The following is a 13879-nucleotide window of genomic DNA, read 5'->3' as shown; positions in this document are numbered from 1 at the left end:
TAGGGAATCATAATTAGAGACCCAAAAACATTTTGGCTCCTGCGCTGAGGCCTTTTTCTTCATCCCAGGGTTTTGTTTGTTTGTTTGTTTAATCCCATCCTTTCACCCTCAAGATGAGTTTGTCTTTATGCATAGAGTAGATTAGGCACAAAGCTCGTGGGACAAACACTGGTTGCCTCCTCAGTAGCCATTCCCCTTGAGGAAGATTGCAGCCGTGACCCCAATTCTTCACCTCTCCTTATAACCACACCCTTTGCCATGTAACTTTGCAGAGCCCTCCAATTGGGCTCACCCATGTGAATTGTTTTGGCCAGTGGGATGTTGGTAGGTACCATGCAGGCAAATGGTTGAAATGGAATTGTACGTTGGGTTTGCTCTCTTGCCCCTCTGCAATTGTCGTGACAATGTGCCTGGGCTATCCTGCTGGAGGATGAGAGACATGTGGAGAGCTGACTACACCTGCCATCTCAGTCAAGCCAGCCTAGATCAACCAACAGCCAGCTGGCCCCCAAGCAGGTGAGTGATCCAGGTGAGCCCAGAAAAATGACCTGGAAGTTCAAGAAATCACTGACCCTGTGGACTTGTGAGTTAAACAAATGCTTATTATTTTAAGCCACTGAGTTTTTGAGGTGGTTTGTTACACAGCATTATTATATAAAGAAATAACAAATGCACTCCCTTCTAGCATAATAAAATAACTGTGATTGTGTTTGGGTGACAATGCACCAGTCCCATGAAATGACTTGTGATTGGCAGGAGCCAATCCGTGGCAATTCCATTCCATCTGACAATGTCTAGAATACTAGCCATGGACCCAGTGAGCTATACAGGATTGTCTTCTAGAAGGTTCTGAGACAGATCTTCCTCTCTGATAAGAGGCATGAATCACATTAAGAAAAACCTCATTGGTCTGGTTATGGTGGCTCATACCTATAATCTCAGTGCTTCGAGAGGCTCAGGCAGGAGTTTGAGACCAGCCTTGGCAATACAGCAAGACTCTGTCTCTATAATAAAATTTAAAAATTAGCAGGGCATGTGCCTGTGGTTCCAGCTACTTGGGAGGCTGAGGTGGGAGGACTGTTTGACCCCTGAAGTTCAAAGTTGCCAGGAGCCATGATCGTGCCACTGCACTACAGCCTGGGTGACAGAATGAGACCCTGTCTCTAAAATAAATAAATAATGAAGAAGAAAAATCCCTTTGGCCCCTACCTCCTGTATGCCACCTACTGCATGCTCGGAGCTTCAGCAGCCCTATTGTGACTATGAGCTGAAGGCCAAAAGAACTGTGGCAATACTGACCCAGCACCCTGACTTTGCCAAGCTGCTAAATCAGCCGAGGAAAGGCCCATCTCCTGAATTCTTGTCAGGGAGATAACTGTCTATTGTTTGAGTTAATGTGAGTTGGGCTGTCTGTTACTTGCAGCCAAAACATCCTAATGGACACAATCTCCAAAGCAAACACAGCCAAAGCCCACTGTGGAGTACTTCCCACTCCATGGGTTTGATGACCCATACATTGTCCTGCCCTTTGACATACCTGGATTCTGGGAGCACACTTCTTTCTACCCACTATACATCATCAAGGTTATATTATTTGACAGGCGCCAACCCTGAATCCCTAGTACACATTGTCTTCTTGACCAAACCCACTGCCCCATGGACTCCCCTATGTTTTAAATATTTGTTGAACTGAATTGAGTTGAATTTAACTGAATCAAATGGAAAATGAAGTTGAATTAAACTCTAATTAAATATTGAAGGAAAGAGTATAAGGATGAAAAAATGCAGATGTTGTTATCCTACCTCCTTTTGAGAAGTTAATTGTATTCCAGAGGAGTGGGTGCCTGCCCAGTGGTCACAGGTAATTCCAGGCCATCAGAGCAGAGAATAAAGTGACATGTACTTAATAGTCAGCGCTAAAGGCACTTGTGGTAAGAGCTGCAGACCTGAGCATCAGCTCTGACCAGTTTTGCTAGCATAGCATCCATCATCACGACAAAGCACCTTTTCTTCTGCAAAGCCACTTCCTCCACCCTCCATCTAGACTATGTCAGTGTCTGCTCTGACCACTCTGTACCCACGATATTCCAGTTACATGTCTTCAACATTACCCTGTTCATATCCCTTTCTTCCCTTTCATTCTGGCCCCATGTCCTCTTCCAAGCACCCCTTGAATCTGGCCTCCTTTGCTCCTGCCTGGACCAGTGCAGCCCCCTGTGATCTAGTGCTCTAGTTTCCTTGCTCTAGGCTCTCCTTCCAACCCTTCCTGTGCATTGCTCTTAGAACCACCTTCTAAAACTCTGCTTTGATTATTCTACTCCTTTGCTCAGCAATACTCAATGATACCTGGCTGCTTTAAAGATAAAACCTGAACTCTGAGGCTGGACATCAGAGACATTGCATAGCCAGCTACACTCTGTTAATCTGACTTTTTCCTCCCACCTTCCATACCTGAATCCTCTCCCCTAGTCAGGCTGTCCTCTTGGTAAAGCTGCTAGGTACAGTCCAACCTAATTTTTGCTCGTGCTATTCCCTACACCTGTAATTCCCTCGTGATTCCTCTCATTCACCTATCCTCAAGGCCCTGCTCCAATCGCTCCTCCTCTGGTAAGTCAGCTCAGACCAGCCAAGGCCATAGAGCTTCCTCTCCCCAAGCGGTCTGGCTCTGACTAAATGTATGTGCTGTCTCATTCTTAGCTCTGATTGCCTAGAATTACGTGCGACCTCTGGGCAGACATCCACTCTTCTATACTCAGATTAACTTTTCAAAAGAAGACAGGATAACAACATCTTCGTTTCTTCACCTGTATACTCTTTCCTTCAATATTTAATTAGGGTTTAATTCAACTTGATTTCCAATTCAATCCAATCTAATCCGATTCAATGCAATCCAACTCAGTGCAACAAACAATGAAAAACATCTACATTGTACCAGACCCTGTGTTAAATCCTGGAGGCACTGAAAGCTCCTGGCCTGGAAGCAGAAACAGACTCATCGACAGATAACCATTCACAGTGGTACATTAAGAAACAACTCCACAATGCAGCTGAAACACTGGAGTGGCTGGGAGGTGGGCAGGGGTGCCCCTCAATGGCACGGTCTTTGTGCTGGGGCGAATAAGCCGGGCTGGGGATCCCTGTCGGGTGCTTTGGAAATAGCAGGAACTCAATAGATGCTTGTAGAAGCCTGAGTTAAATAAACAGCTTTCCAATTGTCTTTTCTGAGGGAGTCTCTCCCTACTATTTCCAGTCCCCATTAGGAGGTAATCAAAAGCTGACATTGAATCACAGGCAGCTGAGAGCTGGAGGGTTCTTTCAAGGCTGGATGCAGCAGCTCTTGACACGTGGGCAGAGCAAGGCCAGATGGGTTAAGTGACTTGCCAAGGTCACTCTCTCTTAAGAGGCCAGGCTAAGAAATGTCTTGGGACTCAAGTCTTTGGAAATAAAGAGGAGGAGAAGAAACAGCTCCATGCTGGCTAGCAGCATGGACTTTAGGCTCAAACAGGCCTATTAGGTGCGTGCTGGCTCTGGCACTCACTAGCTGGGTGACAGTGCACAAGGCGTGTGACCTCTTTGGGTCTCAGTTTTCTCATTTCTAATTCATCGCTCCAGGGAGTTATTATGAAATTTACATGAAATGAAATGAGATCACACTTGCATCACTTGGTTTGCAGCACGTAAACAGTAGCCTTCTTTAGGAGATGAATCCAGAAGCATGGATGAATTCCATCTCTAGAGGACTCTCCAGGTCTGTCCCTGCCCCACACACCCTCACAAGGATGACTTAAGGATGAAGGCAGGGACTGGACAGCGGTCAGCGCCCTCAGTGGCTCTTCTCTCCCCTCTCCCTTCCCTGCTTGCTCTTTTTGTGACTTATGGCAGACCATTAGCTCTCTGTATATACAGCTACATGGAGACGACTCCATTCATGGAGATGGCTATGTTGTCCCCTGTTTGTGTTTCCCTACAACATAGTGCTTGCCAAGACCAAGAACTGAGTTTTGATGCCGTGTGGTGACTCACACCTGTAATCCCAGCACTTTGGGAGGCTGAGGCGGGAGGACTGCTTGAACCCAGGAGTTAGAGACCAGCCTGGGCAACGTAGCCAGAGCTTGGCTCTACAAAAAATACAAAATTAGCCAGGTGTGGTGCTGCTATTTGGGAGACTGAGGTGGGAGGATCTCTTGAGCCCAGACAGCCGAGGTGACAGTGAGCACCACTGCACTCTAGCCTGGGTGACAGAGTGAGTGGGTTTTCTTTATTCCAATATCTCCAGCTCCCAGCAATGAATGAGATCCAAAAGAAGGGCCAGAGTGCGTTTGCTGGATTTGTTGGTGGTTATCTGCTAAGTGTGTGCTCTGGGCCCTCTCTAAGGGTCTGGGACTTGAGAGGCAGGGGGTATCACGTTGGAGCAAGGGTTTTCTGGAAGGCAGGGTCCAGGCTGGACTTGGAAGGCAGGGTCCAGGCTGGACTTGGAAGGCAGGGTCCAGGCTGGACTTGGAAAGCAGGGTCCAGGCTGGACTTGGAAGGCAGGGCAGGAGTGGGTCTGGTGGGTCCTACCCAGAAAAATGTGGGCAGCATTAGTTCCCACTGGCAGAGCATGTGGGACAGGTGCAGCCACATCAGGGAGCCCAGCTTTAGGCCCGTGGCTCACAGTTACAGGCCCCAGAGCCCATCTCCTCCCTCTGTCCTGGCAGGATGAGACAAGAGCCTGGTGCTGAAGTCTGCAGGCTTGGCCCTGGCTGGGGTCAGCGGTCAAGTGGGTATGGCAGGGGCTGGTGTGTGTGTGAGCAGAGCTGGGCATGTGCAGGTGTCTGTGTGTGTCAGTGAGGGTAGAGAAGAGTGTGTGTGTGGCGGGTGCAGGTGTGAGGAGGATGAGAAGAACCAACCTTCAGTGCTCACTGCATGTCAGTGCTTGTCACTGTCATCTTGTAATCCCATATTTTACAGATTTACATTTTATAGGAAACTGAGGCACAAAGAGGCTACACAGCCAGCAGGTGATACAGCTGGGATTTACACCCAGGTGGTCTGTCTCCAGTGTGTATACACGTAACACTAGACCACGCCGTAAGCTATGTGTGTGATTGTGCAAGTGTGAGGGTGGATGTGTTTGCAGCAGATGGAAATGTGTGAATGTAAGAGCGTGGGCAGGTGTGGGCGTGGTTTGCAGACGTGTGTGCTGCTGGTAGGGTGGGTGCTCAGTGCAGATTTGAACACTTGTGCTGCTAGAGGAGGAGGTGAGTGTGAGGCAGGGGTGAGGTGGGCTGGGGCTGAGTGAGATGTGAGTGTGGCTGGGGTACATGGGGTGTGAGTGGGTACAAAGGTGAACATCAGCATAACCGAGTGGAACTGGGGTATGGAACACAGCCTCTTCCCCAGGGGCAGCTGTGCTGGACAAACAGACAAGAGCCTGATCCTGGGCCTCTGCCCCCCTCACCCGTTACTCCCAGCCTAGCCAGGCCTGGCCACCCACCTGTACTGTCATCATAGACCACGGTGGCCGACCGCCACTTGAGGTACTGGACCAAGTCGAGGATGGCATGGCTGAGTGAGGCGTAGTCGGGGTAGAGGTTCACGTAGAAGGTGTCCTTGTTGTCCAGCGGGTGGTGCTTCCAACGCAGCTGGATGTGGGGCACTTCCAGGGCATTGCAGATGGACTGGACGGCGTTGGTGCAAGAGCCCTGTGACGGCCCGAAGATCGCCACCACGCCCAGCGCCAGCTGGTCACAGGCTGTAATAGAGGGTAGGGCAGCACAGGGGTCAGCATGGGGGCTGTGGGTATGGGGACAGTGATGCTGATGATCCTATAAACATGTGGGAAAAACAGCAACTGGAACCGTCGGTGGGTGCACAATGGATGAGCTCTCCGAAGCTCAGTTTCCTCATCCGAAAACAGGGGTTCTAACAGTCCCTGCCTTGCAAGACCACATGAAGGTGGAAAGACATGGTAGTGGGAGACTGGAGCACAGTGCCAGGGTACGTCCCTTTTCCTTGGAAGTGCCCATGACAAAGAAGTGATCACCACCTTTGATGTTATTATCCTGGGATTAGCATCACCAGCTCTGTGTCAGGTCCTGTTCTGGGGGGAACTTGAGAAACAAATAGAATCAAACATCTGCTGGCTGATGATGCTTCAACTTCAACCTTCAGTCTGGCCTGTTTCCTTCCCTGGACCTGTGCATCTCACCTCTTACCCAACATCACCAGTTGGATAACTGACACACACATCAGATCTGACATGTCCAGCACAGGATCCCCTCTTCTCCCAGCCTCCCCCACCTCAATAAACAGCAGCTCCATTGTCCCTGGACCCATATGCCAAAAGCCACGGGTCTGTCTTGATTTTTCTCATTCACTCATATCCAATACCCCAATTCATCAACAACTCCTGTGGCTTCACCTGCAGAATACATCACAACCTGACCACTTTCTGCCACTCCCAGCCCCTACACCCACCCTGATCCAGGCCGCCATCCATCATCTTTCGCTTGGATTATTGCAGAAGCGTCCTCAGTCATCCTCCCTCCTGTCTATTCTGCACTCAGCAGCCGGGGTGAGAATTCCACAGTGTAAGGTAGATTATGTCACTCCTTTGCTCCAAGGGCTCCTCAGTGCAAAAGCCAAAGTCACAACAGTGGCCAGAGATCCTGCTTGTTGCGGCTCCTCCCTTCCCTGTCCCCACCACCACTTTTCTGACTTCATCTCCCATCCTTCTTTCCCTCCCTCACAGCATTCAAGCCCCACTGGCTTCCATGATGCTCCTTGAACATGCTAAGTGCACTCCTGCCTATTTGCACTGTTCTCTCTGGCTAGAATGCTCTTCCCTCATAGAGCCTCAAGACTCCCTCCTCCTCCTCCTTGAGACCTCTGTGTCTGTGTCTTACTAGGGAGGCCATCACTGTGCAACTTATGATCGCAATCCCTGTCCCCCCATGCCCTGTTTATTTCCTTCCTTATTAAACAATCACTGGAAGTTGTCCATTGGTTGACTTTTTCCTCCCAGTAGAATGTAAGTTCCAAAGAGGCAGGGCCTTGATCTATGTAGTTTACTGCTGTATCGACAGTGCCGAATCATCATCCAAATGTTGAATGAATTGTGCAAGTGTGATGCTGAATCACTGCCTTCAAACAGTTCAGGTTCTTGGGGAAGTCCAAAAACTTAGGCAGATGAGGCAGCAGATGCTTTCCCACTGGTCTGGGATGGTCGAACATCAGTGGGCACAGCAGAGCATCAAATGAGCAAACCCAGGGCAGCTGGGACTCAAAGTGGGGGATTCTGCCTAAAAGATCCATTAAAAGGGGACCTCTCAGAGTCATTCTGGGGTAGTTGGGAGAGCTCCCCAGGAGGCATTCTCCCTTTTTTCCTCAACCGTCTCCAATTTTCCTTGGGGCTTCACCCCTCTTTTCCACTGTCAACCCATTGGTGCAAAGAATGCGGCTTGCACCCAGAAAACCACTCACTGACCTTCTAGTTCACAGCCATGGGTTTAGAGGACAGTTGTGGGCCAGTCAGAGCCAGTGGGATGCCATGAGATCCACTGGACTGAGAAAGGGGCATCTCCCTCTTTAAGTGAACCTTCAAGGAACTAAGAGCTGGAGCTGCAGTAGCCATCTTGTGCTCATACAGAAAGAGGGGTGACTGAACATAGTCAGTGTGGGTTGAGCAGAGCCAAGAGAGAGAAAACACAGGAGTTGCCGATCAGGCAAAACCCTGGACTTATAATCTGCATGAACCAAGACTTACGCCGTTTAGGTTTTGGTTTTCTGTCACTTGTAATCATCAGAGATTCACCAACAGCGCATGAGCAAGCTCAGCTACCTGTGGACAGGGGAATGACACTACGTGCACACGTATGACATCTGATGCACACAGGAGGAGGCAGGACAGAACACTGAAGCAGGAATGAATACACTGGATTCAGACATGTCCTGGCTGCCTCAAGGGCCTCTGGGAATGATCCACTGGGCACAGGCCTACCCCTAAGGTTTGCAGGGCCCAGGGCCAGAGTATAAGTGGAAGCCCACATACCATATGGCTAAATAGTTACATGTTGTTAGTTAAGCTAAAAAACTGTAAAATGAAACATGTCCTTTTCTCTTACCTTGACAAATGGACCTTCATCACAATCTGGAAAGTCAGGTGAGAATGGAGACTTCTCCTACACAGTGACATGGAGGCAGGTGGCACCAAGACCCCATCCTCCCCCTTTCTCTTTTACTACTGGTTCCATCCTGAACCATAAGGGGCCTTGCACTCTCTGTGGACACCCCAGTCCTTATGTCCAAACACTGTCTACACCCACTGCAAACAGCTGCCCCTTAGTCACTCCTAGGGCCTAAAAGTGCACCTTCTGGAAGTATGGCTTTCCCTCTGGAAGAGAGACCCAAGGAAGAGGCCCATGCACATCCTAGAAGTGGGCTCAGGGCCAAGTGGGCAGGAAATTTAAGGTTCTAGATACTTAGAGGAAAGTCTGGAAGGGCAGGGCACAGGCTCCTGGTGGGTATGTCCCCTGGTCCCACTGACTCCTTGTCCAGAGAGGAGAGGCCAACCAGAGGAGGCAGAAGGCAAGACATCAAAGCACAGGCCCTGGGAAAGGGTCCCTCTTGCCTGGGCTTAAGGATGATCCAGATTGATCCAGAGATACAGGGTAGTTTTGAATCCATCAGAATATGTGATCTTGGTGTGTTTTTCCTGTTGACTCACATCCACCACTCCCACTGCCTCCTGGAAATGGGAGATATTATATAAATAAGTTATTTTTCCTGAAATCTGTACTTCTACCGGGAACACCAGACACTGCCACTTACGGGCAAGGTGAAAGATATAGCAATGTGAAGAGCTGGCTAGTTTTTGTTAGGAGTCTGCGGGAGCCCCCTGGAACACGGAGCAGAACAGCAGCAGTGCCAGCACAGAGGGCATCTCCTGGGCGACCCAGGATTCGTTGTGGCCAAGGCCAGGTGCAGGAGAGCACATACAACAGGAGGCACGTCATCCTTTTGGTGCTTCTGTAGTTCTGGGACTGGGAGCCAAGTCAGGGAAGCACCATCTTGTTCCTGCTCTTATCACCTTCAAGTCAATAAGCTTTGGGTAGCCCTTGGTGTGAGCGAGTGTGCGAGACAAACCACAGTGATAATAAATGCTTTAAAAACAGAAACTCCATGTTTGCTCGTGAATTGTCAAATTTAGGACTAGTTCTTTTTTCAGTTCCCTCTCCCCAAGGAGGCCATGCTCAGACCTGCACCCTCACTGCCCATCCGTGCTATTCTTCTGCCATCTGGGGGTGTTGCTTATCTTCCCCAACCACCTTGTCCCCTTCAGATTAGGCACTTCCTGAGGAAGGAGTCCATGTGTGAGTCACTCTGCAACCATGGGAGCTGGGTACCAACATGGAAGAGATGATAACAGTGAATGACACCAGTCCAGGGCTTGCCCAAGCCTGAGGCTGTGGACATCCCGTAAACCGTGTAGATTTCCCTCATACTCTCTCCTGCCTCTGTTTTGAACCTTCTAGCTGTCCCCTGATGTCTCTGGTTTCTGTCCCACTATATTCTCTTTCTATTCTTTTTCCTGGAACACCTCTAGTTTGAAGACTTGATTGAATGATTTGAATATCTCATTCCCTCCCACTAGCACCTCTAAGAATCTGCCTCTTAGATTTCTTTCACTGATTGATGCCTTGAAGCAGGCAGGTCCAGGCTTCCCTGCCACCGCTACCCTTACACGGCCTGGACTTTTAGGTCATGTCCAAGGTCTGGGCATGTTGTTTGACCAAGGCAAGTGACAGTGGACCAACAGAAAGTTTGATGGTGCAGAGGACTGCAAGAGTGTTCTTCAAAGAAGTGACTTTTATTTTGACATAGACTGTGAGGATTATGACAAAGGCAACTGAAATCATTGTGATAGTAAAGACCATATTGTAAGGCTGCCGATGATGATAATGGTGATGGCATTGCTGAGGGTGAAATTAATCATGTTGATGTTGTGATAGTAATGGTGGGATGGTGATGTTGATGTTGGTGTTGATGAGACTGACAATGATAAAGGTGTAGGTGCCTTCACTGTAATGGTGATAATGACAGGATGATGGGATGTCAGCATTGATGAGAGAGGAGGTGATAACAACGTTGGTGGTACTGACAGTATCAGTGGGATAGCGGCAGAGATGTTGCTGCTGACGAGACTGGGGATGATGAAGATGTTGCTGTCATGGCAGTGATGGAGGTGATGACAGTAGAGGTGGTGTTGGTGGTGCTGATATTAAGAATGGAGGTGATACCATTGTTGCTGGTGAAAACAGTAATTGTGTTGCTGGTGTACTGGTGTTGATAGTAGAGTCAATGGTGGTGGCATGGTGATGACGACCACACTGGGTTTCATTCTGCAAGAGATGCAGTGATTAGACTTCACTCTTGCATAGCAGCAAGCATCAGTCCTGGCCTTCACTTCTTGCTTTTCCTTGGCCTCTCTCCACTTCCCCTTTCCTGTCTCCTTCATGTTCCTTCCACCCTCTGAGGACTTCCCAGCTGGGAAGAACACTGCTGCCCCACAGGGACCAGGGCAGAGCTTACAGCAGCAGCAGCAGCAGCAGCAGCAGCTTTTCCTCCAGATGTTTCCAGGGCAGCAGCCAACTCTTGTTCTGGCAGCCCTGATCACACTGCAGTAATTACATTATTTGTGGCTTCAATTTTGAATCCATTTTCTGGTCATTTTACAGTAACTCAGTGGTTCACAGTCAATGCAGGAGTCCACAGCCTGAATGCAGTCCCCCCACTCCCTTTCCATGGCAATTGTAGTTATAGCAAAAATTATCCCAATCAATTTGTGTCTTAAAAGGAATTGAGCAGCCCAGAGAATAAGTGAAGGCGGAGGAGCCTGGGGAGCCCTGGGTCGATTCCAGGTCCACTCCGGTCAGCCTTGGAAGAAAACACAGACACACTCTGCGCTGCTGCTGCTTCTGGCGCTGCCTGGAAGTCACTCATCTTTTAATTTTCCACAAAACATGGAAAGATAAAGACAATAAGTGAAAGTCCCTTTTAACAGGGAAAGGCCCCCTGGGCCTCACGTGGAGGGAAGGACTAATTCAAGCAGAGTTGGCAGGGAAGGCGGTGCCAGGCTTTGTGCCTCTGCGTCCCCTCCCTCCATAGGGCCCGAGGTGGCTGGATCCAGCTGGAGAGGAAGAAAGCAATGAGGAGGACTTCTATCTAGGGAAAATGAATTATTGCTGGATTAATTAGAATTTGCCCCAAGCCCCAAGTTTCTTGGAAGAGCCCTAAAGATGCCTCCAGAGAATGCAGTTTAAAAAACCAAAGATCAAAAGAAAAAATAAAGATCATGGGAACATGGGGCTCCCTGAGGGACGGAGGGTGCCCAAAGGGGAGTGTGATCCAACAGCAGGAATGTGCCAAGGTGTGACAGTGGTGTTGCCAGTCACAGCAGAGGAATGGCATCTGTCTTAGGCATGTCATCTCAGGGACATTGAGGGTTGCAGAAAGATGGCACTTCATTTTTTTTATTGAGATATAAAATATAGTAAAGTGCATTAATAGTAAGCACAGGGCTGTTACGAATTTTCACACAGAATTTCATTCATACGTCACGCACTCGTGTGTGCTACACTATCTCAGTCAAGCTAGACAGCATTTCCAACACCTAAGAAAGGTCTCCCTTGCTCCTTCCCAGTCGATATCCACTCACTGCACACTACTCCCTCCCCCGGAGGAAATCTCTTTTCTTTCATTCAATGCTGTATCTGTGAGGTTCATCTATGATGTTGAGTGGATAAAGTTTATTCTTTTTTTAATTGCTGATTAAAATTCCACTGTATAATTATATCCCAATCTCTCCATTCTCCTATTGATGGACTTTTAATTTACTTCTAACTTTTGGTTATTATCATTAAAGTGGCTAGAAACATCCTTGTAGGCACAAGCTTTAGTAGATTCTGCCAAATAGTTCTAAGAAATGGAAGGTTTTACTCCCATCAGAATTGTATAGAAAAAACTAAGCCCAAACCCCTACCTCCCACCGTACACTGAAAATCAATGTGAGATAGATCACAGAACTCACTATGAAAGATAAAACAACATCGCTTCTAGGAAAAAAAAAATGAGAGAATATCTTCATAACCTTAGGATAGACAAAGACTTCTCAAACAACACAAAAGACATTAACCATAATGGAAAATATTGATAAATTGGACTTCTTTAAATTAAGAACTTTGCTCCTCAAAAGAAACTGTTAAGAGAATGTCAAAGGAAGCCCACATGTAATGGATATATGCAATAGAGATATCTCTCCAACAAAGGATATAAGAATATACAAATGAAGAATACAGGGGCCGGGCACAGTGGCTCATGCTTGTAATACCAGCACTTTGGGAGGCCGAGGCGGGCGGATCACGAGGTCAGGAGATCGAGACCATCCTGGCTAACATGGTGAAACCCCGCCTCTACTAAAAATACAAAAAACTAGCCGGGCGAGGTGGCGGGCGCCTGTAGTCCCAGCTACTTGGGAGGCTGAGGCAGGAGAATGGCGTGAACCCGGGAGATGGAGCTTGCAGTGAGCCGAGATTGTGCCACTGCACTCTAGCCTGGGTGATAGAGCGAGACTCTATCTAAGAAAGAAAAAAAAAAAAAAAAAAAAAAAGAAGGATATAGGCCTTCTAAGGATATAGGGTATGGTGGCTCATACTTGCAATCTCAGCACTTTGGCAGGCTGAGGCGGGTGGATCATAGGTCAGGAGTTCGAGACCAGCCTGGCCAACATGATGAAACCCCATCTCTACTAAAAATACAAAAAATTAGTCAGGTGTGGTAGTGGATGCCTGTAATCCCAGCTACTTGGGAGGCTGAGGCAGGAGAATCGCTTGAACCCAAGAGGCAGAGGTTGCAATGAGTTGAGGTGGCACCATTGCACTCTAGCCTGGGCAACAAGAGTGAAATTCCGCCTCAAAAAAATTTTGAGAGAGAGAGAAAGAAAGAGAGAGAGAGAGAGAAAGAAAGAGAGAGAGAGACTCACTACATATGTATAATGAGATTCACTACAGAAACCACCAGAATGGCCAAAATTTAAAAATAAAACTGACTTTACCAAGTGTTAGTGAAGATGTAGGGCAAGTGCCACTCTCAAACATAACTGCGGGGAGTGCAGACTGTGCAGCAGCTTTGGAAAACTGTTTGGCTAAACATATGCACATTCCGTGACCCCCACACTTCCACTCCTAAGTACATACCAACAAAAATGAATATACATGTGCATCACAAGTAGATGCAGAACCAACTCATAAGTGCGACAAAAGTGAAATGGATTTTTTAAAAAATGGGTATATTCATGTAACAGAACATTGTACATCAATGAAGACCAATATATTCAACCACGTAGACAATCTCACGGATATGAGACAGAGCAAAGAGCAAGGCTTAAAATAGTAGACACTGAAGATTTCATTTATGTAAAGTTCAAAAACAGCAAAAACCAGTGTGGGACACCAGCAGTCAGAACGGTGGTGACCTTGGGAGAGGAATGACTGGGAGGGGTACGGGGGCTTCTGAAGGGCTCGCATGGTCTATATCTTGATTTGGGTGGCAGTTCCTTTTTTCTCGATCTAGCTTGAGTAGGTGTCTGTTTCTTATAAACCCATGCTCCTTGACCAAGCTAAAGCTCCACCCTCCCTTTCCTGGACTCTCTCTTGCAACTCCCAGTACAGCACCTGTTGCTTCAGCCACTAGATTATAAGCTCCATGGTCACAGGAACCAGCCACCTCTGTCTTAGCCACTTTGGGATCCCCAGCACCTGGCACACAGTGGGTGCTCAACAGACTTCTCAAGTGCATCAACTGGCTCCTTCAAACAACTTATATTTTCCACTCTACCTTC

At 48.1% G+C, this 13879-nt stretch overlaps 1 protein-coding gene across 1 annotated transcript in view; it reads right to left on the bottom strand.

Annotated features, from left to right (window-relative positions):
* GRIK3 (glutamate ionotropic receptor kainate type subunit 3) overlaps positions 1–13879 on the bottom strand; it is a 239172-nt gene that overhangs the window by 79796 nt on the left and 145497 nt on the right. The window contains exon 3 of the mRNA XM_001111351.5: positions 5477–5734. Within this exon, the coding sequence (XP_001111351.4) occupies positions 5477–5734 (258 nt within the window). The remainder of the gene's footprint in view (positions 1–5476; positions 5735–13879) is intronic.

Source organism: Macaca mulatta, chromosome 1 (genome assembly GCF_049350105.2).
Source record: "Macaca mulatta isolate MMU2019108-1 chromosome 1, T2T-MMU8v2.0, whole genome shotgun sequence".
In the NCBI taxonomy this organism is placed as follows: Eukaryota; Metazoa; Chordata; class Mammalia; order Primates; family Cercopithecidae; genus Macaca; species Macaca mulatta.
The sequence above is the reverse complement of the archived record's forward strand: the minus strand, read 5'-3'. Positions and strand labels throughout refer to the sequence as shown.